Source organism: Hylobates moloch, unplaced genomic scaffold, assembly GCF_009828535.3.
Source record: "Hylobates moloch isolate HMO894 unplaced genomic scaffold, HMol_V3 SCAFFOLD_3, whole genome shotgun sequence".
Classification (NCBI taxonomy): Eukaryota; Metazoa; Chordata; class Mammalia; order Primates; family Hylobatidae; genus Hylobates; species Hylobates moloch.
Window position 1 is genome coordinate 99353956 of NW_026652278.1, and position 25032 is coordinate 99378987.

Here is a 25032-nt window from a genome sequence, read left to right on the forward strand (position 1 = left end):
GTGATCCGCCCGCCTCGGCCTCCCAAAGTGCTGGGATTACAAGCGTGAGCCACCGCGCCCGGCCTATGATTTGTGGATCATGAAGAGTGAATGAAAGTGTGTAATGGAAAGAGGTGATGTGAGGCACAATGATGAGGGTTTGACACCTGCTTCTATTTAGGCAAATTACTTTCTCATGCTGAGCCATGATTTGCTCAGGTGCAATGATGAAGTCCTTTCTTGGCAGAATTGATGTGAGAAGTGTAGCTGTGGCATGTGATGTGTCTTACATATCAGTTTTTGGGCTATCCCCAAAAAGGGTAGCCCTTCCTATCCTCCCATCCTCCTACCTAATGTGATACTGTCCTCAGGTTTCCCTCATTACCTCGAGTGGCATTTTGAAATCTTCAAACACAATTCATGTCAATCCCTTTCTTTTCTTTTGTGTGTGTGTGTGTGTGTATGTGTGTGTGTGTTTGAGATGGAGTCTCGCCCTGTGACCCTGAAGTGCAGTGGTGCGATCTCAGCTCACTGCAACCTTTGCTTCCCGGGTTCAAGCGATTCTCCTGCCTCAGCCTCCCAAGTAGCTGGGATTACAGGCGCCGCCATTACGCCCTGCTAATTTTTGTATTTTTAGTAGAGGTGGGGTCTCACCATGTTGGCCAGGCTGGTCTCAAACTCCTGACCTCAGGTGATCCACCTGCTTCGGCCCCCCAAAGTGCTGGGATTACAGGCATGAACCACTGTGCCCGGCTAATTCACTTTACTCCTTAAAATAAATATATGTATGTAGGGAAATCTCAAAATTATACAAGTAGCAGTCTAGGATCTAGGCTCTCCCAAGGCTGTGGATCCTTGAGTGTTGCTCTGGCACTTTGAGAGGAAGGGCACATCCTTCTTAAGGAAATCACTGGCCCCGACTCCGCTCTCCCTGCTCCCTCTGTCTCGCCTCCTGGCTAGGCTCAGCTCCTTCTAACGACAGTGTCATCTGTGAGGGGCTCACCGAGAGCCATGCACAGTGCACTGCCCTTCCCATGTATCATCTTGCTTCATCCTCCCCACAACTACAGAAGCTGGGTATCATCATCCCCATTTTACAGATGAGGAGGAGACAAAGGGTCACGCCTTGGGAGGTGGCAGAGCAGGGTCTGTCACCATTTCATCAATTCCAAAGCTCACAGGCTTTAACACTAACCTGGAGAACAGTAAGTCTGTTCAGCCACTTTTGACCTGGCATTGGGAATAAGGGAGCATCCGTCACCTGGCGTGGATGGGATCTCAGGAGCCCCTTCCCATCCCTTTCTTCCCCAGAACAAAGGATGCTCGCTGAGAGCGGGCACTGGGTGTGTTCTGCCCACTGCTCTCTCCCCCATGCCAGAAGCAATGCCTGGCGCCTGCAGCACTAAAGGAAGGAAGGAAGGAATAAGGGAAGCATCTCTCTGCACAGTGGCTGAGTTGTGTCTCAGCACCTCACGCCTTTGCCTCTCTGAGTGCGATGGGAATATCCCCAGGAGAGGCAATGGGGAGGTCTTACCTATCGCTTACATCTCAGCATGGCTTTCGGGTTCTTTCCTGAGAGGAGGTTTGGATGGGCTGGATAGAGGAGAAAATAACATGGGCGTGATGAGGGCCCTGAGGTGAGAAGGAGGTAGGAATGCAGCACTAGAGCAGGGGTGCTGAAGGTTAATAGATTTAGCCCACAATTTCACTCACTGTCAGTTCTGACTAAGGGGGAGCAATACATTTTGTGGAAGTCATCTGTTTCCAAATTGCCCAAACAGCCCTGTTTCCAAACAGGTCACTGTTTAAAAGAATTTTTTAAAGGAGATCTATTTTTGAAACTAAAAACCTCTCCAATAATGATATGTGAAAGTCATCTTTCTGGCTGGGTGCGGTGGCTCACGCCTATAATTCCAGCACTTTGAGAGGCTGAGGCAGGCGGATCACCTGAGGTCAGAAGTTCGAGCCCAGCCTGGCCAACATGGTGAAACCCCGTCTCTACTAAAAATACAAAACTTAGCCAGGTGTGGTGGTGGGCGCCTGTAATCCCAGCTACTCAGGAGACTGAGGCAGGACCATTGCTTGATCCCGGGAGGCGGAGGTTGCAGTGAGCTGAGATTGCGTCATTGTACTCCAGCCTGGACGACAAGAGTGAGACTCCATCTCAAATAAAAAAAAAAAAAAGAAAAAAGAAAAGAAAGCCATCTTTCTGAAGATGTGGTGGCTCAAGCCTGTAGGCCCAGCTACTTAGGAGGTGAGGCAGGAGGATCATTTGAGCCCAGGAGTTTGAAGCTTCAGCAAGCCATGATTATGCCACTGTACCCAGCCTGGGTAACAGGGTGAAATCCTGTCTCTAAAATAAAATAATAAACTAAAATAGAGCAATTTTGAGAATTACTTCCCCACAGAAGTGGGTCGAAGTCACAAGGGGCCTCAGCAGAACATTGGCAACTGGTTCCGGGGGACATGGGTGTGGGCCGGGCTTGGCGTGTGAAGAGTGGAGTGAATTAGTTATGGTGATTTGCCTAAAGATCCACTGTCTGTTACGACTATGAAGAATATGTTTCCTAGATGAGGTTATGCTGTTTCGTGGAAGCTATTTCTGGACGAGCTTGTGCCACACAAGAAATAAGAGGAATTTGGAATTGAGCTCATGGTTTAGGCTTTCAAAGGATTCAGAGCTGGAGATGTGAATTATTGAGCTGGGATCTTAGCTTCCCTCTAAACCTACTTTCAAGAGAGAACCTAAAACTCATCAAGTTAATTTTTGCCAAGGCTTTGTATGACTGAAGATTTGGGGAACAGGATGAGATTCCAACAAAGGATGTGTTGAACCAAAGGATATTTAAGATCACTTTCAATTCTGAGATTTTGTGATTCTATATTTTACAGAAAAGTAATATTGGAATTCTTAAACGCTTGCCACAGAAAGACTAGTTGTTCAATTTAGTCTTATTCAAGTTTTACAAGAAAACAGTTGATTCAAACAACCAGAAAAATTTAATAGGTTGCCCTCCTCATCAGATTAGTGAAGGTCTAGTCTGTGTTGGTGGCCAGAAAAGAAGTGGGTAGCTTTGGTGGAGTGCAACAGACAGAGAGTGAAGGGTCATTTAGAAAACAAAATGACTCTTCCCTTCATGAATATCTGAACGTTTCTGGTTGGATGCAGAAGGCCACAGAGTCTCGCAATGTCGTTCCCATCCCTATGGCTCTAAACATGCCAAGTTACAAACTCAGTGCTCAGATTGGAAGAAGGGATAGTAATGTGACTGGTTCAGTAGATCAGGAAATTAGCATGAGAATAACCAACATGGGGCCGGGCGCGGTGGCTCATGCCTGTAATCCCAGCTTTGGAAGGCCAAGGCAGCTGGACCACCTGAGGTCAGGAGTTCGAGACCAGCCTGGCCAACATAGTGAAACCCTGTCTCTACTAAAAATACAAAAAATTAGCTGGGTGTGGTGGCATGCACCTGTAGTCCCAGCTACTCAGGAGGCTGAGGCAGAAGAATCGCTTGAACCAGGGAGGCGGAGATTGCAGTGAGCCAAGATGGCGCCATTGCACTCCAGCCTGGGTAACAGAGAGAGAGTCCATCTCAAAACAAACAAACAAACAAAAAAAGAATAACCAACATGGGGAAAATGGGATTTAAGAAAGGATGCTACAAGTCAATTTAGAGCAGCTAGCCAGAGAGAGGCGCTCAGGACATCCAACCCAGTAGTAGAAAGAGCAGTGTTAGGCTGGCCACTATGCTAATCTCTTCAGTGATGGTGTCTAATTGAACCCAACAGTCCTATGAGAAGAGCATTAATATGACTTTCCTTTCCCAGATCAGAAAACTGAGGCATAGCAAGGTTAAGTAACTTGTCCAGTGTCACACAGCTAGTACGTGATAAAACCAAATATTTCAACCTGTGTTTGTCTGATTCCAGAGCCTATCCTTAGATGACACATCAAATGAATTATTTTTCAATTCAATAAAATACACTGAATGCAAAAAAAAAAAAGTTTATAAAGAGCAGTGTTGTATTACTGAGAAATTATTAAGGCTTCGAATCTGGCTCTGCCATTGACTGGCTGTGACACCATGGGCAAATTATCCCCCACCTCTGGGGCTTGGTGTCTTCATCTGTAAAACAAGGTGGGTTTTTTTGGTCTTTTTTTCCAACGGAGTCTCACTCACTCTGTTGCCCAGTCTGGAGTGCAGTGGTGCGATCTTGGTGTACTGCAACCTCTGCCTCCCGGGTTCCAGTGATTCTCCTGCCTCAGCCTCCCGAGTAGCTGGGATTACAGGTGCCCACCAACACACCTGGCTAATTTTTGTATTTTCAGTAGAGACGGGGTTTCACCATGTCGGCCACGCTGGTCTCAAACTCCTGACCTCAAGTAATCCTTCTGCCTCGGCCTCCCAAAGTGCTGGGATTACAGGCATGAGCCACCACACCCGGCCAAGGTTGTTGGTTTTTAAAGTTGGTTGATATTTATGCAGAGCTCTCTGTGTCCCAGGCACTGAGGCACAAGTTCTATAAGGCTCTCATTTGATTTTCCAGGAGTCTTCGGCCTTGGAAACCTCTCAAAATACATGAAGAGAGAACACCCAAAGCAGCGTCTGTCTTGACCCATGGCCTCCCTCTCCTCACTGAGTCAACACAGCAGCCCCTCCATTATCCTTTCTCCCTGCCAGCCAAGCAATTGAGGAAAGAAGCCTCCATGCCAAGACTGATGCTGTCTAGCCGGAGAAAAGGCATTTGAGAAATGACTTGGTAATTTTCTTTTTTCCGCCTCTGGAGATCTATTTCTGGAGCTGGTGGAGACAGTGTGATTGTAAACTCTGAAAAGACCAAGAAAATATGTGGCCTGGCCTGAAGCCAGATGGAAGCTACACTAAATGATGAATTGAAAATAATGTCTGAGGTCTAGAGCCCAGAAGGAACTAGCGATGGGGATCGTGTTACCTCTTAACCTGCAGCTTCAAAGGCAAGACTCACTTTTAAGAGCTCACCTGTCCAGGATGGTTAGGGTCAAGGGTTCAAGAAGATGCAGGACGACTTTAAATGAGCTCCGAAAACCCCCTCCAGCGCAACCCTATGAGATGATGAGAATGTTTTTGGTGGAAAGAGAAAGTCACAAATTAGCATCAATTTCACATTAAGAAAATAGCTCCTCGTGGAAACTTGATCAGGGAAGGTATAAGATGTTAAGTCAATTGATGAGCTGCTGTATACAAAGCTCTGTTGCTGAATCTTTTAACCTGGTTTCTACAGTGGTAGTCGGTGCATGGAGCTCACTGGTCTTGAACCCAGTAAACCCAGTTGGATCTTGGCTCTACCTACCTAGCTAATTTCACCCTCCTCATTTGTAAAATGCTGATAACAATCTCTGTTCTACCTGTCCCATAAGGTTGCTGTGAGAATCAAAGTTCCATATCTTCAAAGTGTTTTGGAAACTGTCAAATAGTAGTCAGATATAAGGTGTTATATATTAGAAAAACTATTTGTCAAAAATGATAAGGCAATGATAACCCAAATGATAGGCCAAAGTTAGAACCTATTGGTAGTTTAGGAGAGCTTCGTAATTCAAATGATCTTTCACAACTGTATGCATAGACGGAGACACAAGAAGGAGAAGGGAGAGTCAAATGGTTGTTATACAGCCGAACTGTGTTTCTTTCTCAGAAATGAAGTAGTCTGGGCGTGGCGGCTCACGCCTGTAATCCCAGCACTTCGGGAGGTGAAGGCGGATGGATCACCCGAGGTCAGAAGTTTAAGACCAGCGTGGCCAACATGGTGAAACCCTGTCTCTACTAAAAATACAAAAATTAGCCAGGTGTGGCGGCACGTGCCTGTAGTCCCAGCTACTCTACTCCAGAGGCTGAGGCAGGAGGAATCGCTTGAACCCCAGAGATGGAGGTTGCAGTGAGCTGAGATTGCACCACTGCACTCCAGAGATCACGCCATGGCACTCCAGCCTGGGTGACAGGGCTAGACTCTGACTCAAAAAAAAAAAAAAAAAAAAAAAAGTAGACTGAGTTTACGCTATCAGGAAAAGAAGGTAGAGCAAAATTGTTATTTTAGATCCTCAGACCACATGGCCTGATCTTTCTGGGCAAGTCTGAGTCACTTTACATAAAGCATGAGGCTGAGAAGCTCATGCCCAAACCAGAGATGCCCGGCAGAGAGCGCAGAGTGGCTTGCTGCTGGACCAAACTCATTTTAACTTGTGGATGCAGCCTGGAAGCCAAAAGAAAAAGATGCCCAATAAAAGATCATATGGACTTTTTGAGGCTGAGAGTGTAGTAACATGTAACTATTTAGGGGTCCAAACCCATTTCAGGAAAATAGTAATTGAGGAGAAAAATAGATCACGTTTTTCTATCCTTGGAGAAGCTGAGAAAAGAAAGTTATCTCCTGCTGGGGTACTAGGTAGGGTGGGCTGAATAACAGATAATCCCGGCCACAAAAACCACATTCTCATCTTCAACACTGTGAATATGTTACTTTACATGGTTAAAGCGACTTTACAGATGTGATTAGGTTAAGGTTGAGACGGGAGATTACCCTGGATTATCTGAGTAGATCCAAAAGAGAGAGGCAGGAGAGCCACAGGTGGAAAGAGATGTGGTGGTAAAAGCAGAGGTGAGAGAGAGAGAAAGAGGGAGATCCAAAGACGCTATGCTGCTGGCTCTGAAGATGAACCAAAAAATGTAGGTGGCCTCTAGAAGCTGGAAACAGCAAGAAAACGGATTCTTCCAGAGAGCCTCCAGGAAGAATACAGCCCTGCTTTTCCCATTTTAGATTTCTGACCCCCAGAACTATAAGATAATAAATTCATATTGTTGTAAGCCACAAAGTTTATGATCATTTGTTCCAGCAGCAACAGAAAGGTAAAATACTAAGTAATTTTAGGCTGTGGTCTTTGCCCAGTGTGACCCCTATACGTTGAAGAACGACATTTAACAAAATAATAAAACCCCAAAAGATGACTGAAAACAAGATGCTTTGATAATTTGTTAACATGGAATTGCTAGTTTCCTTTAATTCCACAGCTACTGCTGTGGTAATGAACTGTATCCACTGATTTCCAATCTGTTTCCTTGTCATGGACACTTACAGACACACACAGAGAAAGACACACACACATAGACACACATACCTCACTTAAAATAGGAAACAGGAAAATTTCATGGTGGATCTGGATCTGAGACCCACTACGGTTCCCTGCGTCTCCTGAGGGACATTTCCTTACAGGAGCCCTGAGTCTCCCTCTAGGCCCTTCCTCCCTCTCTGCCTCCTAGTTCCCTGGCTATCAGAGGTCTTCCTGATTGTCTCTGAGGCAGCTGTATTCCAGAGCCCAGGCTACTGTGAGGCAGAGATCATGAAGGAAGAGTCTTATGGTTTTTTGTTTGTTTTTGTGGGTTTTTTTTGGTTTTTTTTTTTTGAGAACGGAGTGTCACTCCGTTGCCCAGGCTGGAGTGCACTGATGCGATCTCTTCTCACTGCAACCTCTGCCTCCTGGATTCAAGTGATTCTCCTGTGTCAGCCTCCTGAGTAGCTTGGATTACAGGTGCCTGCCACCTTGCCTGGCTAATTTTTTTGTATTTTTAGTAGAGATGAGGTTTCACCATGTTGGTCAGGCTGGTCTTGAACTCCTGACCTCAAATGATCCACCTGCCTTGGCCTCCCAAAGTGCTGGGATTACAGGCATGAGCCACCATGCCTGGTCCGGTGCTATTTCTTTATGGTAACAAAACCTCGGGTCAAGTCAGCCAAAGATGAATGTTAAATGGTTCAGGCTGGGTATGATGGTGGCTCACGCCTGTAATCTCAGCATTTTGGGAGGCCGAGGTGGAAGGATCACTTGAGGCCAGGAATTTGAGACCAGCCTAGCCAACACTGCAAGACCTGTCTCTATAAAAAATAGAAAAATTAGTCAGCCATGGTGATACATATCTGGAGTCCCAGCTATCCAGGAGGCTGATGTGGGAGGATTGCTTGAACCTAGGAAGTTGAGGCTGAGGCTGCAGTGAGCTGTGATTGCACCACTGCACTATAGTCTGGGTGACATAGCAAGACTGTCTCAAAAAAAAAAAAAAAAAGACTCAAGGCACCATGAGGGCAGAATATCTATCAGATCAGTGGGCTGAGTCTTTAAACAGAAAAACTGTATCAAAGGCTCCTCTGGAGTTTTGCTTACATGGGCCTAGCATCATTGGTCCAAATGAGCTCACAGTCCCTCTGCCTTCCCTCCTCCTCCCCTTCCCTTAATATGCAACTTAATTGCACAGAAGCGAAGGGTAGGAACTAGAGCTAAAAATATTTTCCTTTATTTTTTATTTTTTATTTTTTTGACAGGGTCTTGCTCTTTCATCCGGGCTGGAGTGTAGTGGTGCAATCACGGTTCACTGCAGTCTCAACCTCCTGAGCTCAAGTAATTCTGCTACCTCAGCGTCCTGGGATCATAGGTTTGTGCTACCACATCAGGCTATTTTTCTTTTAATTTTCTGTGAAGATGGGGTTTCACTATATTGCCCAGGCTGCTCCTTTATCTTTGAGGGTTTTCCTGAATTTCAAAGAGTCAAGGAGGACACCCCATAGTACCACTCAGCTTTCTCCCCCATTCTCTCCCAAGGTGTCTTCCAGAAAGAGGGCCTCTGGGGATAATGCATTTCCGGCCATCATTCCTTCAACTCAGGCTTTATGGAGCATAACCTTAAACTTGGAAGGAACAGAAACACATACATGCTCAGACGTGAAGGCAATGAGCCTGGGAACAGCTGCCATTCCTTTCTCCTTGACTTCCGGGAACATCTTAAAGCGTGCGATCATCATGGCATACATGTTAGATATGGCGCCACCTAAAGTGCACAGCAACACACAGTTACTTTATTTATTATCAACCTCATTTCACATGCAAGCAACATTCCTTATTTCCACTGACCTGAGTCCTCCTTGGACTCAGAAGAAAACCCTATTGACTATCTTTAAACTGAATCCTCAGACTCAAAGGAGCTACCCCAGAGGGCACACTGGGACAGGACAGGTGCCACTGCCACACCCCATCTCAGTCATTAAGGGGAACTGCAGTGGATTCTACTCTTGCTGGAAGCCCTTTGAAGAGGCTTTTTTTGTTTGTTTTTTTTTTTTTTTGAGACGGAGTCTCACTCTGTCGCCCAGGCTGGAGTACAGTGGCGCCATCTTGGCTCACTGCAAGCTCCACCTCCCAGGTTCACGTCATTCTCCTGCCTCAGCCTCTCCGAGTAGCTGGGACTACAGGCGCCCGCCACCACGCCCAGCTAATTTTTTGTATTTTTAGTAGAGGCGGGGTTTCACTGTGGTCTCGATCTCCTGACCTCGTGATCCGCCCGCCTCGGCCTCCCAAAGTGCTGGGATTACAAGCGTGAGCCACCGTGCCTGGCCTGAAGAGGTTTTTAATTCAAAAGCAAAAGGTTTGCCTCCATCCCAGCTTGTGAGCGTGGTCATTCTGCATTAGATGTGTAAAATTCTGGTTATATCTGGATGGAGAAACCTTTTTTTTTTTCATTTCAACTCATTCAGTGCCTTGCACTTGGATTAAGATAAATCAGCTGTTACTGATGTAAACTGTTAATCAACTTTTTTTTTTTTTCTTGAGACAGGGTCTCACTCTGTCGCCCAGGCTGGAGTGCAGTGGCACGATCTCCGCCCACTGCCACCTCCATCTCCCGAGTTCAAGCGATTCTCCTGCCCCAGCCTCCCAAGAAGCTGGGACCACAGGCATGTGCCACCACGCCCAGCTAATTTTTTTGTGTATTTTTAGTAGAGACGGGGGGGTTTCACCATGTTGGCCAGGCTGGTCTCAAACTCCTGACCTCAAATGATCCACCTGCCTCGGCCTCACAAAGTGCTAGGATTACAGGTGTGAGCCACCACGCCTGGCCTAATCAACAATTTTTACTGAGCAGCAGTCCCCAACCTTTTTGGCAGCAGTGATGCGTTTCGTGGAAGACAATTTTTCCACATACGGAAGGTCGGAGGCTGGTAGGGGTGGGGTGGAGAATGCTTTTGGGATGAGACTGTTCCACCTCACATCATTAGGCATTAATTGGATTCTCGTAAGGAGCATGCAACCTAGATCCCTCGCATGCGCATTTCACAATAGGGTTCACGCTCCTATGAGAATCTCATGCAGCTGCTGATGTGACAGAAGGCAGAGCTCAGGCGGTAATGCTCACTTGCCCCTTGCTCACCTCTTGCTCTGTGGCCCCGTTCCTAATAGACCGCAGACCTGTACCGATCCACCATCAAGGGGTTGGGGACCCCTGTTATAAAGGATAAACCTCCAAGTCCATCTCACCATACTCATCTGTTCATTCCCTCTAAACTAGTTCTTCCCTCTCAAAGACATCATTGAAATAGAATTGTATTAGCTAACAAAACTTATTTCATAAGTATAGAAAAACGTACAACTAAGAGAATTTCCAGTCCATATTGTGTTACTTTTTCTGTGTCATCCAAAGGTTGTCAGGGATTCCACGCCTTAAGATTTGTGTCTTATAAGTAGAGTCTCACTTGACAAGCAAAGAAAACCCAGGGCTGTTGGGAAGTTTAGGATATTTGCAATTCAGGAAAGACAGATTGCTGTGAATGCAAATTAATAAGCTGGGATGGAAGACATGAGGCCATGGGGCAGAGTGAAGGTACTGCCTCTACCTCCTGACCCAGGGGAACACCCCAAGCTCTGCCGTCACATGAGTGTTGTGAGTTACTCTCCTTCCTGGTGGCTGAGAAGCAGGAGGGCTCCATGTCAAGCTGAATGACCCAGGCAGGGGTATGACCTTTGTCTCTTAAGCCCTGGGCTCTGACCCAAGCAGGCCGCCTAGCACACAGCACTCATCGCCCAGATCCATGCCTCTGTCCTCAGTCAAAATCAGGGCGATTCCTTCCTTTCTGGACTCTAGAGACACAGGACAGGTAGAATCCAGGTCACGCCTGCTCTGAGCAGACACCCAGTCTGAAAGGCTGACTGTAGGATGCTGGAAGCAGGGTCTGCTTCGAAAGGAAATTCCATCCTAGCTCATAGTTTTGGCACTTACTGACATTGTGGGCAACATAACTGGTGAGGGCTGACCTGGGCATTGTAAGTGTTGAGCAGCATCCCTGGTTTCTACCCACCAGATGCCCATAGCACCCTCTCCCCCAGACAATCAAAAGTATCTATAGATATTGCCAAATGTCCCTTGTGGAGAGCAAAATGATCTTGTTTGAGAATTTAGTTGTTCTTAAAGAGGCTGGAGAAGGAAGGAGGGGAGAAGAGAAAGGGGAAGATGTACCCAAAGAAAGTGCTCTTCACATGCATTTCTTCTGAAGCTTCCAGCCCTGCCCTCCCACACCTCACTCTGCAGCTCAGCTGTCCTCTGGCTAAAGGCTCAGCAGCCCTGAGTGAGAGAAAGAGGCTTCTGGGCCTCCAGGCAGAGAAGACCGTTTTGTGTAACAGAGGCCTGAGGACAAATGCGTGAGCGCTACCTGCTCTTATTTCCTACAAATCCTCTAAGAAAGGATGTAAAAGCAAGTGCTACTTTGGGAGACTGAGGTGGGCAGATCACCTGAGGTCAGGAATTCAAGACCAGCCTGGCCAACATGGTGAAATCCCATCTCTACTAAACATACAAAAATTGGCTGGGCATGGTGGTGCATGCCTGTAATCCCAGCTACTCTAGAGGCTAAGGCATAAGAATTGCTTGAACCCAGGAGATGGAGGTTGCAGTGAGCTGAGATCGTGCCACTGCACTCCAGCCTGGGCGACAGAGTGAGACTCTGTCTCAAAAAAATAAAAAATAAAATACATAAATAAAAGCAAGTGCTGAAACATTATGAAAACCCTGTTAGTTAGGAAAAGGTCTGTGACTAAGCCAAGCTTTCTTTCCTAGCCCCTCTCTAGTTTTTGTGCTTTGTGACCTGCTGAGCAGTAAGGAAGGCTCCATATTTCTCTGGTTCCCAGTGTAGGTGACATCACAAAAGCAGATTTATTCTAGGAGTCCTAAAGGACTTTCCACGAAGCATGAAGGCTCTGGATATTATCGATGGAAGTATGACGCAGTATGTTTTAAGTCACAGACCTAACTCTTCACATTGAGTCCCAGGGAATGAGACTTTTAGATCCCAGATGCATAAGATGTGTGGCTTTCTCTATCCCCACCCTTTAAATTGTAAGACCCTTTACTGCAGTAGCAAGGGTGGTTGCTCCCGGGAATAGCATCCATAGCCAGTAAGGATGTGATGAGCCATTTCTCCTCTGTGATGTCTTGTAGAAAGCAGAGCAGAAACAGGTTGCAATGACCTTTTCTGCTGTCTCCTCCCAACTTTGCAATGTCTGCACTGCACTGCAGTGTGACATCTATGGCTTGCATCTTGGGGTAAGAGCAAATGGGTCTTTAGGCTCCAAGGAAGCCTATAATTCCCATGCTCAAGCTGAAGTCTTCTCCACGTGAAAATCCCCCATCATCAATGAGGGTGGAGGGTAAGCTCTAAGCCTAACAGAACTGCCAAAGAGAATTCTTTCTCTGGGTGTATGTTTTCTGGGGCATGTAGGTTTTTCAGACCAGCCAGGTAAATTAGGCCTAGCTCTTAATTCAAATTAGTCAAATTTTCAGGGTCAACAGGTACAACTGTCGTCTCCCTACTCCCAGGGACCATTAAAACTTATGGCACGGGAATAAATTCAGCATAAAATAAATGCAAACAAAAGAAAAGAAATACAGCCCAACATGTTCTTGCTTCATCTCAGGGACAGATCAGTCCTATAACCAACCACACAAAGGTGGGAAGAAGAAAGGTAGAAATGATGTGGATCTCTGTACCCCACCTCATTCCTCATGAAAAATGTTTTCAAAGCATCAGGCAATGATGACAAAGCTTCCTCAACAGGGATGGTTTTCCAAAGGAAAACTAAGTATTAAGTGCCATAAAAAATAAAGGCTAGCTTAAAATTCATCACAGCTGGTGTTCAATGACCTTTTAAAAGGCTAATTTTCCCTTCCATTTAACTAACACCTTTTCCTTCAGCACCTGAAAAATTGTGCTATATATTTAAACACATAAAACAAAATAGCTGACCAGAGCCTGCAGGCAAACATGCTTAACTTAAGCCCTGGCCTTGGGGTCACTCTTGCTTACTCATCATTTCTTCTTTCCACTTTTTCTTTTCTCCCCTACCACCCCCCCTCCCCATCATTTGCTTGTCTTTGTAGATTTGCTGAAGAGAGATCACAACGACTTGGCCTTTGCTCTGTCTGACACAACGACAGGTGTTGCTCTGGCCTCTCTCTCAGGTGGGTCCTGTTTCAGTGGACTAATGACACCCGCTCCTGCCACTGATTAGCTGATGGTCTGCACATCGGGTTTCTTTTCCATGGGTCAGTGACTCTCTTTCCATTGCCTTCCTAACTTCTATTTCTTTTCTGCATCAAACCAAGGTCACACACAGAACCGTAAACCAAGGGCACAGCTTTTTGTTTCAGGTTGATTCTCTTGGCTGGAAGAGATCTAAATAATGGAGCTTAGAATGCAGCTTAGGCTGGTGATAAAAAGGCAGGATGGAAAAGACTGAATGGCATGATAAAGAAGAGGAGGGATGAGAAAGCTCTTGAAATCATCACCCTCTCTTTTTGCTCTAAGAAATTCTCTCCCAAGACGTTCTCTGTCCTCCTTGAAATTAGTGTAAATCCACTTTCGTGCTTGTTATTTCAAAGACAGAGTGGTCCATATGCTCTACTGAGTAGATATACCTTGCTATGCACCCTTGAACAGCAAATGCTTTATTAAATGAGGCTACCCATTTCCTTTCACTAATTCTAGGAAGAGCATCAGAGAGTGAATTTCCTGATTAGGAATCTTGATATCTTTGTTCCACATTATCCGTACATCCTGCTTGTAGGGTCACAGTAGAAGCACTGGGTAAGTACCATCTCTGATTATGCTCGCTTTGCACACAAATAACTGATGTTCAAGCATGGGTTACTTAGCTTGGAGGCATGTTCAATGGTCATGTGCACTTAATCACATTCATTCTTTTGATCAACACACAGTCTATTTAACCTAAGCAGAGGCATAAGCTAGATATTTAATCTTCCCTAGGTTTACAACAAGGCATTGCATATTAGAAGAAAAGCACAAAGAAAGTTGAAATATCATGTACCGGGAGAAAATATCCCATCGCCAGAGCCCCCTGGCCAGCCAATGATTTCTCTCATTTTCTTTAGTGTGACGTATTCCAAAAGCACAAATACTGGAGCAATTTCATAGGTGAACCTGAAATGTAGTAATGGCCACATTTTACCTCTGTAACTCAAATAAATAATTTACAATCATTACAATAGCTACAGAACTATTTCCTTTTTCAAAACATACATTTACAAGTGTTTTGATTATAACATTAAGCAGAGAGAAAATTATTTCAAAAAGGCCTTCCAAAATGTTTGTTTATTTCTTCTATATCCCTACAGTCGAGAGCTCCAATTACTGACATAATGCACTAGGGGAATTTATTTGTATTGAATAAATAAAAAATATTGCAGAGTAACATGATTTAAAATATAATATCTGGTCCCATTTGTCTTTGACATTATGCACAATAATAAATCAAACATGTCAGAAAAAAGTCTCTTTTGTGTTTTAAAAATTTTATAGAGTTTGATTACATGGAAGATGTATCAGGACTACTTTCTGTTACATTAAAGTGAGCACTCACACTTCAGAAGTTTGTATCACTATTTTAGTGGCTACTTAAAAACATTTTCACATAAGATGTAAAGACTATGGAATGTCACTAATAATTATCCTAAATTACATAAAAACACATTTGGCTACTTACATGTTAGTATTTGCTGTTGATGTCAGCCAGTCTGCTGCTAATCCAACCATATCCAATCCAGTGGAAAGTTGATTGAAGTATCTAGGATGCCCTGAATAAAATGGAATACCAGAATCAGGATTGCCTCCAATGAAAATAAATGCCTCTCAAACACATGATTTCTCTAGCTAAAGGACCTTGAAAGATCTGTCAGTAACAGGAAATCCATAAGTAGAAATCCAACATGTACACACGTGTGTATGCACAAGAACACACACACACACATGCACATACACACACACACCATAAAAGGGTTTCCTCTAACCATGAAGACTACTTTAAGTTTTGATATTTCTTGAAACATACCCTACAAATCTTCCTTTAATCGTACCCTATAAATATAACAAATATGGTTTGCAACCTGCACGAGTTTCTTTTCTATTTTCAATATTTTCGCAAGCTAAAATGCTACTGCAACCCACAGCCATTCAGACAGGTTACTTCTCCTTTATACTCATGCTGCTAGAAGTCCTTTTTTGTTGTAGTCGTTCTGAGTATCGGTCATACCATGACATCCGCCAGGCATGCCAACATTCATAATCATATCAGTGACAAATGGCTGATGATTACAAAAGACAGGGCAAAAATGAGAAAATAGGACACTCTGCTGAGTGATTTGCCCTGGATTAAAAGGTGATGATTGTCTAAAGATGGCATGGACAAAGCTAATTCTTGTCAATTCTTCTTTGTTAATTATAAACAACAGAGCTCCTCCATAGTTGTGATTTAAAATAAGGCCACATACAGTCAATATCACTGTTTTATCAACAAGATACATAAAGATATATTCAATGGACTGATCAGTCCATAGCAAGGCTTATCTAACTTCTAGATTCCTCTAAAACTCTCTAAATGGATTGACATCCACATTCTCCTGAGGCTATTATTTAAAATGTGATTATAAATATGTCACTAGCATTCAGTTTCTCCTCTTGCTCCACAGAAGCCTGTCATCGATAGGTCTGTGATTTGCACAGCAGCAAAAATTTTAGAAGATGGGCCATTATGGAAATAGCATCTGATCAAAAGGTATCTTCCACATCCTGGACATCTGTCTGAAGCCTGGGATGTGATCATCTCTCATCTCCAGCAGAGGCAAAACAAGATAAAGGAAGGCAATGGGGAAGAGCAGGGACAAAAGTCAATGGCCAGCTTATCTCCTGCACTGGGGTGCTCTTTTATCAGCCTCAGGCATGTGGCCAGAGAGTTAGGCACTGAGAAAAGATAGAAGCTGGGAGGGAGCACATTTTAGCGGGATCAGGACTTGTGCATCTATTGTGCATTCTCCAGCATTGTTTTATGTCCCTGTGGCCTCGTGTGGTACCCCTCTATCTCTGATGCTGACCCCCTCAGTTTACCCATCCATGAAGGGTGAGGCCTTTTTGCTGCTGTGGCCACTGACGTCTGGAGCAACCCTTCACTCCTCTCTGCCTCATTGACTCCCCATTTCATTATGCTCGCAGCTGAAATCACAGCCGTTTCCTCCCTCTCGATGCTCCTTCATTGCTCTTTCTCTAACCCTTTTTTATTCAAGTGAGTAAATTAATAAGGATTATAATTCATATTCATTTTCTGGATGAATGTGGTGTCTATGATTAGACAGTATTTAACTCTAGTGAAACTTGGGAATGAAAACCTGTGCATAAGATGCAGAGAGATTGCGAGGGGTGTGTTGTGCCTCTGGGTATCAGAAGGCCAATTCACCCTGATGATAACTTTCCGTAAACAGTGAGAACAGGTTTGATGCTTTCATTGCTAGGTTTCCCTTCCTCCCTATATATATTTTCACCTTGTTCTGCCATTTCACCTGAATCTCTCCTGCCTCAAAAATTTCATTCCCTGATCATGATGTGAAAATAGGGAGGGAGATGGTTAGACAGGTCAGATCAACAGGCTCTCTTGATTTCTGGCAGAAATATTCCCCTAATGACATTTGCTCTTGTCCTGTGGCCCCTACAGGCTGCTTCCTAGGGCTGCCCAGCAAATCAAGGCAGGGCTCTCTCCAAGGAATTGTGAGACCTGCCCCCCATCGGTCAGGTGTCCCTGCAGCCCTTGGTCTCCTGCTGCTGTCGCCACCCTGCCAGGACCTGTGATGGGAGCAGAGCGCACTGCGTCAGGCATCGGGTGGCCACACAGCCTGTGCAGCCAGGAAGATGGTGAGCTTGAGATGTGAGAACCGGCTGCTCAGACTCAGGGATGCTCCCTGCAGACTAGCAAATGAGCCCGAAGGATGCGCAGACTCTGTGAACAACCAGCCTCAGGCAACTCTGACCCTAGTGCTCATGATCAGTTGGGAAGAGGCCAAAAGTCGGTCCAAACTGCTTTTTATGTCCTGGCGACACTCACACTAGGGCTGCCTCACCTACTGACGCTTAATTCCCTTTGTCTGGTGGTTTGGTAAAAGATTCAGGACCACATTTAAGTCCTACTCTTCCCCAGCCAGCACCACCACCACTAGCACCAAATCTAATGATCTCTGCAAATGCAAATTATTCTGGAATTCTATCATTCATTCTCTGCTCAGTTTTCCATGTTCCAACATTTCTTTTTACAGAGGTAATTTTAACAATCCATGAAGACTTCATTTTCCCACTGCCCTTCACTCCTCTCTAAGCTTGGAGCCCAAGTGGAAATTAGGTTAAGGTCTCTCAGTAGAAACAAGATGATAATATACATTTTATAAAATAATCTCTTGAGGAGTATTAAAATGTCTGGTAGTAGCAGGGATGGTAACTAATTTGACATACCCTAAATAGTACTAGATGACAAGTATGACGGTTATAGCACAGAAATCTATAAAGTTGCCAGCTGAATAGAGAAAATGACTGCTGTTAATTTTTTGAAATGCTATTTGAAGGAAAAGGCCAGCAGACTAAATATGTTATGAAAACTATTGAGAGATTGAATCGATATGCCTTGCTTAGAAATCCAACTTAATCCATCACATTTTTTTCTACTTTAAATAAAATGCATTACAGTGGCATCTAACAGTTTCACAAGCATTATGGCAAAATGTAAGTATTGAATTAGCCCATCTTTTCCTGGCACTAAATGCAACGTTGATAGACAGAACTATTACTTTCATTGACTTGCAGTTCCCATTAACTTAACTCTGTAGACTGCATTTCAGGCACCACTAGCTTTCAAGGATGAAGACACAAAACATTTCCATAGGTTGTTTTTGGTTTGGTAGCAATACAAACAATAAGTAGCAATTTACTATTAACATATCTAAATATAAGGTATGGGGAATGGGTCAAATAATGAATTAAAAGCATCATTCAGGATTGCACTATGAATGCAGGAAAAGCTGAGGGGGGTAGGAAAATTTTTAATGCCTGGTATAAATATCACGTGGGTTCCTCATGAATGTTAATTGAGGGTGATGTCTAATACACCTTCAAAACTCCTATTCCATAGCCTGACTTTGACAGAAATCTATGTCCCAAGGCTTTTTGTATGCCTACCTTTCTTCTCTGTTGGTACAAATAATGTGAACAAAAAGAAAAAAAGAACTAAACTTCTCACAGCAAACATTTTAAGAATGTTTGTTATTGATTAGCGTAATACTAATTCATCAGCAAAAAATTTGCAATCTAAAAAGATGACGTTTCTATGGTGATGAATGTTCATGTCATATTTCACATTTTTTATTTGCTAGCAAATCTTTCAAAGGCTACACATCAATTTAGATCCACAAAGTCCTCCCCACCCCTGGAAATTTATTCATACTTATTTTTAGTGCCTTAATGAAGTGTCAGCCATTGTGTATCAGGATGATTAGAGACAATGTAAAAACCGAGGGTAATCAAGACCTGGGCAGATGAATAGCTGACTTCGTGTAGATAACATGAAAGCTCGGAATGCACCCAAATAAATGTTATAAATGAAGCTGTAACATGGATGGAATATAAAGAATCCTGTGAAAAGCCAGGAGACCACAAAAGTACATTTAAAAAAATTTCCTCCTAAGGATATCTGATTTGCCCCTCCCCCCTTTTTTCTTTATCTCACATATACAGTGGCTGGGAGGAACACACATCCTTATATAACATGGCTGAATTGCTAAGCTAGTCTGTATCATGTCTGCTTGTGTGTTGTGCACATTTCCTGAAAAACAAGTGAAAATGTGAATTCAAATCTGAAAGGTTGGCCATTTGACACAATGTGAAAACATCCCTCCCGCTCAATGATTAATAGGGTGGTGAGTCCTGTTTCTGACCAGTTTTATGCCAAAGAAAATACCAGCACAGCACTGGTATTCAGGCTTTTGTTTGGATCATGCATTTTTGGAGCTTTTATTTCCATATTCTCTTTCTCCACTTGGTCTCTGCTGATGAATACTTGCTTCTACACCAGTGGTTGAACCTCCGTGTCCAAATACATGCAATGTAAAATCTGATGATTTACACTTAAACCATGTTTCTGACGTTATCAACTTCAGAAGCATGAGCAATAACAGTGGAAGGTGCTTTGGATTAGAATCATTCTAATAATGACTATTTTTTACATGATGAAAATAACTTTGCAATTTTGAAAATATCAGTAATTCCATCAAACAAAACATTTTATAGAAAAAAATAAAATAAAAATTTTAAACGAAAAAAGAGCTTTATTATCTTCGATGAGACAATACCTGTTTTAATTGCATATTTTAGAGTTGTTTGGCAATGCATCAAAATTTCCTCCAAATTTTGTGGTTGGTCTGCCAATTCCCAATTATATTCTTGGAGAAGCTCATTAGGGTAATGGAAATCAATCACTTTGGTTGATCTATCGAAACTTTTCACCACATACTGAAGTAAAATGTTCATAACATCTTGCAGAAACGCCAAAGTGGGCCTTTCTCCATCACACGCCGGCAGCAGGTCTAAAGAATGGAATTAAAATGCCACATTTTAATTTTACTTCGAAAATATTCGAGGCAAGATCTTGATGAGGCAATAACATTTCTTTGAATTGAGAGATTTCACGTCAAATAAAGCTTTTGGAAGCGCACTAACATTTTTCTTTAAAACGGAGACATTTTTCAAAGGTGAAGGGAATGAATGAGATAAATCACGATTTCTCCTCTTCCCCAAATTAATTACTGCATTTCAATTCATAACTTATATTGTTTGCTTTCTTTTTTTGAAGAGCGTGTACCTCCGTTTATCTAGTTCGCAGGAGTTCGTCCTAAACGTTGTTTCTCAGTAAACCATCTTACATGTTTACGGAAATATTTCACGTCAGAAGTGTTTGTCTCGAATGCCTTCGGGCAAACTAAAGTGGAACAGGTGCATTAGGATCTCTGGTCTGATAGGAAGGCCTGCTGTTTCTAAAGTCAGAGTGTGTGTGTGTGTGTGTGAGAGAGCGTGTGCATGTGTGTCTGCCTGTGTGTGCGCGCGCGTACATTTGGGAGACGGTAAGTGCCCGGGGGTAAAACTTGGCGCGCGGGTTTCATGTGAATGGAATCGTTCTCTTGTGCGATTGCAGCTACAAATCACTCTCGTGAAATAAAAATGCAATTCTGAATTCTCGGGCACGGTATTTGGAAACCGAGTTCTACCCGAGGCCCCAGCGGCCTAGGGAAGCCAGCCGTCATCGATTCAGTGCGCCCACGAGCACCTGGATCATCGGCCACCCGCCGCCCCAAGGACCGCGCTGGGGGAAGAGCGCCACGGCCTCAGAGCCCTCTTGGAGCTCGGAGGCCAGGTTCGGGGGCTTGGACCCAGCGGGCAGGTCCCGCATTTCTCGCTTTTATCTAAAAATTCTGGCAGGTCCCGCCTCCACTGCCACCTCGACGCCCCTGTCCGGCTCTCAGCGCCAGACCCGCACCGGCCGCGGTGGGCGGGGCAGAGAAAGCGGCAGGGGCGCCCCGGGGCTCCCGGCCGAGTCTTCACCTGTTGCATGGAGAAACGCGTAGTTGACATCCGCTTTGGGGCAGCTGCAGGGCTTCTGGTCGCAGGCGCAGGCGGCCTTCCGGGCGGCGGCCCGAGGCGCTTGGCTCCCGCCGCTCTCCGCCGGCTTCTCGGCGTCTCCGTAGAGCAGGGCTGGGTAAGGACACCGAACGCGGGCCTCGTCAATCCTTCGCCGGGCCCGGCTCCCTCGCTCCCGCCTACCCGCAGCCAGGAAACCCCGACTCCGCTGACCCGGATGCGGAGGTGAGAAGACGGCTTGGACCCCGCGGGCCGACCTTGCCCGCCCGGGTCCCTGGGCACTCACCGCACAGTTTGTTTCCGATGCCGCCCGTGAACTTCTGAGCCACTTGGCACCAGGCTCGCGCTGCAAGGAAGAACAGGCAGGCAGACAGCGAGGCAGAAAGAGAACAACAGACGGACGTGTGAAATTTCGTCCTGTGTGAAAATCAATCAGTCCGGGGTCCTAGAAGGGGCCGCCTTCCTCCTGGGGGCCGCTCAGGACTCGGTGAGGCCGGCAGGTGCGGGAGGCTGGCGGCCCGCATTTCCTTCATCTGTTTCCCAAGGAGAAGCCCACACTGCTGCCCTTCCAGGTGCCAATCGGCTCAGGCAAACTCCTCTCCCTGCCTAGCTTGGACGAGTTTTCCTAAACATTGAAGCTATCCATTTTTTTTCGCAGGCTGTCTTTCTAGACCAAGAAATCTCTCACCTTTCCCATTTTTTTTTCTATCTTCACGGTCACTCCGTCCCTCCCCAGGGTCCAGACACCCGGATCTTAGCAGCGCCCCAGGCCCATGGAATTCCATGTCCCCGAGACACCGCGGTCTTTGGGGGGCTCTTCCAACCTTCTGTGGAAGGGGCCCGAGACTATTTGGGCGTCTTCCCAGGGGACAAGAGGCTGTGGAGGTCTTGAGCTCTTGGGCCGTCAAGGACTTAGCCCAAAAGCAGGGAGAAGCGCCCGAAAAAGTTTCCTGTTGCAGGTGGAAAAACCTCCTTCGTCTTCTCCGTAGCTCCGCAAACCCCAGACCACCGCCAAACTCGCCCGCCGCAGGCCCCCGTTTTCCTTCCTACCTGTGCCGGGATTCTCGGAATCCCCAGAGCCATCTTCCGACCCGAAGGGCCAAAAGCCAGAGCCCGGAGATGCCATCGGCTTTGGAGACTGGAGCAGGTCGCCTGCGAGTGCGAGCTGCGGGCGAGCTGCCTTGGGCTTGGCCCTGCGCGCGCGTGCGTGCCCGTGTGGCGGGAGGAGGGCACCGCGCGGGGACCGGCGGGGCCGAGCGGCGAGGGCGGGTGTCACGCAGGAACAGAAAACGTGCGTGTCTGTGCGTGTGTGTATGCGAGCTGGAGACAGGGTTTAGGGACGTGGCAACCCTTTGGAAGCCGGGGAGCCTTAAAAAGAGATGGGGACTCTTTTAAGAAGACCTAAGGGTCCTCGGAGCCCGGACTCAGGAAAGCGCGGAGAGCCCCAGAGCATTTGAGGGAAAGGGAGCCCAGTGGGGATGAATGAGGGGGCGGCGGAGAAAAAAAACACAAGAGAGGGAGGGAGCTGAGTCGTGAGGATGCGAGGCAGACCGTGCACGCCAGCTGGAGTCAGAGTGAGGGGGTGGGAGGCGTGCCAGCGCGTCCTCCGGCGAGCCGGAGGCGGGAAGTGCGGGCGGCCGCTGTCCCGGGTGCTGCCACGGCCGCTGCACGCCAGCGTCAGCGAGGGGCAGACTGGGGAGACTTCGGCGAGGCGGGAAGCGTGGCCCAGAGGAGTTTTCTGTGTGCATCTATTGGGGTGTTGTTTGAGGTCTGGCTCCAGCTGAGGGAAAGGAAGCGGGGTTCTCGCGCCGCTTTCCTCCAAGCAGGTGCTGAGGTCGCTGCGACCTCGAGAGCTCGCGCCCCAGGCCGGCATCAGGCGCCGTTCACGAGCCTGGGGAGGAGACGGCGGGGGAAGGGCTCCTACCCGCTGATGGGCTCATTTCAGCGCCTTAGTAGAACCTGACGCCTGCCTGCTGAACCGCGCCGTACCCGGGGACGCACCGTTCCTGCGCAGCCAAGGGATAGATCGCGGGACCCACCGTCCAGGCTCTGAGTGACGGCTGGGGAGAATGACTGCTGATTGAGGCAATTAAAATCCACGCTGGAGTCTACTGAGGACCTCGGGCTGGGGAAAAAAAAATAAAACGAATGGAAACTTCTTGGAAGAGAATGAGGCAGAGCGGCCAGTCGGCAGGATTGATGGCGGGTGGGGGAATGGAATCAAGGCATTTGCTGACCTTGGCCCGCGGAGGCGTGGAAGGGCCCGCTGCTTGCGTGTAAGGGGAATCTGTGTGTGCCTGGGAGGGGAGAACAGGGTTTCCAACTAAGCAATCTCGGCTTTACAAATCCGAGTAGGAAAGAAGGCATCGCCTGCAGGGCCCTCGTTTTAAGGGGCTTCAAACCAATCCCCCCCACCCCGCCCCCAGAGAATCTTCGCGGTAGCGGGTGACCCGGAAGCGCGAGATTGGTTCTCTTTGAGGCGTATTAGGAAGGGTTTTCTCTTCTTCTAATAAAGAAAGGAAGAGAAAGTCAGAATCTTTCTGATGATTTCCTTTCTGCAAAAAGCTATTACAGACAGGGAGGACGCCCTGAGGATTGGGAGCCCTTTGACAGTTTGCGCTGCATTCTCCTGGCAGTGGAGATCAACTTCAAGTGCACCTCGCAGCTCCGGGGCTCTGGGGGAGAGGGAGGGAGGGAGAGACGGGAAAGGGCTGAGGTCGGCTTCCCGAAGCGGCTGCCTTCCCCGCGCCTGGCCAGAGCGCCTGTCATTTCCATTGTGTTCACAAGCCGTTTTATTTCTCTGACCTCCTGAACCAGCCACCAAAGCTGCTAACAAAGCAGAGACCCGGGGATCCCGTCTGGGCGAGCACCCCCTCGACCCTCGCTTAGAAGGGACATCTTGCGGCCCATGCTGGACGCATACAGGCCCAAGTCCTGTGTGCTCGGGCACAACTGTCCCTGGTCAATTCTCTCCACAAAGCGCTGTCTTCTTCTCGCGTGCCTGAGTCCAGGGGTTCCCTGAGGAGTCATGGGATTCACACTATGGCAGCTGGGCCCAGGCGCCAGGGTGAGAGCAGGGAACCAGTCGGGCGTTGATAGCGTCCTGCCGAAGGCTGGCACTGAGGGTGCTAGGTGAAGTCTGGACCAGGCTGTGGGAGCCCGGGTGGTCGAAAACTCAGGGCTCAGTTTGGCTCCTCTTTCTTGCGGTCCTGGCTCTAACACTCCAGGTCACCACGATAACAACCCCGGAAACCTAAAGACTTGTGGTTCAGCCATCTGCACTTCAGGCATGGCAGCTCCGCAGCTCTCTCTAGCCTCCCAGGGGCTGGTTCTTTGTTGAAATCCATATCAAATCCTGCAAAGGTTTTGCTTCAAGCCAGCAGTCTTGGGTTGCAGAACTTTTCTACTATGGATGATAGTTGAAAACATAAAGGTTCTTAAAAGCAAGCATTTAAATCACACAAAACCCCCAAAGAAGAAACAGATTAAAACACCTGAATTTAACTGATTTTTTTTTTCTTTTTGGTAAAGCAATGGCTTCAAGTGCTACCGCTTAAACTCCATTAAATCCCACAGCTCTGGAGTACCTTGGATCTAATGGTGATATTTACATTTTTTATTTAAACACACCCTACTTCAGATGCAGACGGGGATCTGATTTGTCTTTCCTGAAGGCTGTCCCTCCCTAGACAGTAATTTGCTTTGTAATGACTTTCATTTCACTAAAGAGCCCATTCCCCCTCTCCGGGGCTTGGGATTGGAGATAACAAAAGAGCTCTGGGAGGTAATAATTACAGTCATTAGTTCACAAAGGAGGCAGCCAGTGAATGGGAAGGGAAGGTGGCCGCTTTGGAAAGCCCTTTCTCAGATGAGGGGAGAGAGACCCAATCCTCCGACTTGTAGGGACAGTTTCCTTCGGTGTCTGGTTTACCAACATATGGGTCTCAGGCTCACCCAAAGAAGAGTGTCTGGCACACATTTTCCTGTGTCCTTCCCGTGCTTAAACGTCAAAGGGCAGAGAAAGAAGGGAAGATGGAAAGAAAAAGAGGAAACAACCACGGAAGAACACAAAAATATTGCAACCAAGCATTCACCAAGCCTTTGCCATTCTCCTTTCTATTCTCACTTAAAACATTGGTGCAGGGAAAATTTAGGGAGGGAGTCTGTTGCCTCCCTCCATAAATTGTCCCTACACCAACAGAAGTAATTGAAGGGGCTGAGTGCCAGGGCTCTTGTCTTCAGGGGCCACCC

At 46.4% G+C, this 25032-nt stretch overlaps 1 protein-coding gene across 1 annotated transcript in view; it reads right to left on the minus strand.

Moving 5' to 3' along the window:
• The window catches only part of GAD2 (glutamate decarboxylase 2), a 94088-nt gene extending 71535 nt beyond the window's left edge, over positions 1-22553 (minus strand). The window contains exons 1-7 of the mRNA XM_032144922.2: positions 21832-22553; positions 21068-21127; positions 20746-20895; positions 19500-19733; positions 14825-14915; positions 14150-14262; positions 8716-8831 (exon numbers count right to left, since the gene is read on the minus strand). Coding sequence (XP_032000813.1) covers positions 8716-8831; positions 14150-14262; positions 14825-14915; positions 19500-19733; positions 20746-20895; positions 21068-21127; positions 21832-21907 — 840 coding nt within the window. The 5' untranslated portion in view covers positions 21908-22553. The remainder of the gene's footprint in view (positions 1-8715; positions 8832-14149; positions 14263-14824; positions 14916-19499; positions 19734-20745; positions 20896-21067; positions 21128-21831) is intronic.
• Between the last annotated feature and the right edge of the window lie 2479 nt (positions 22554-25032).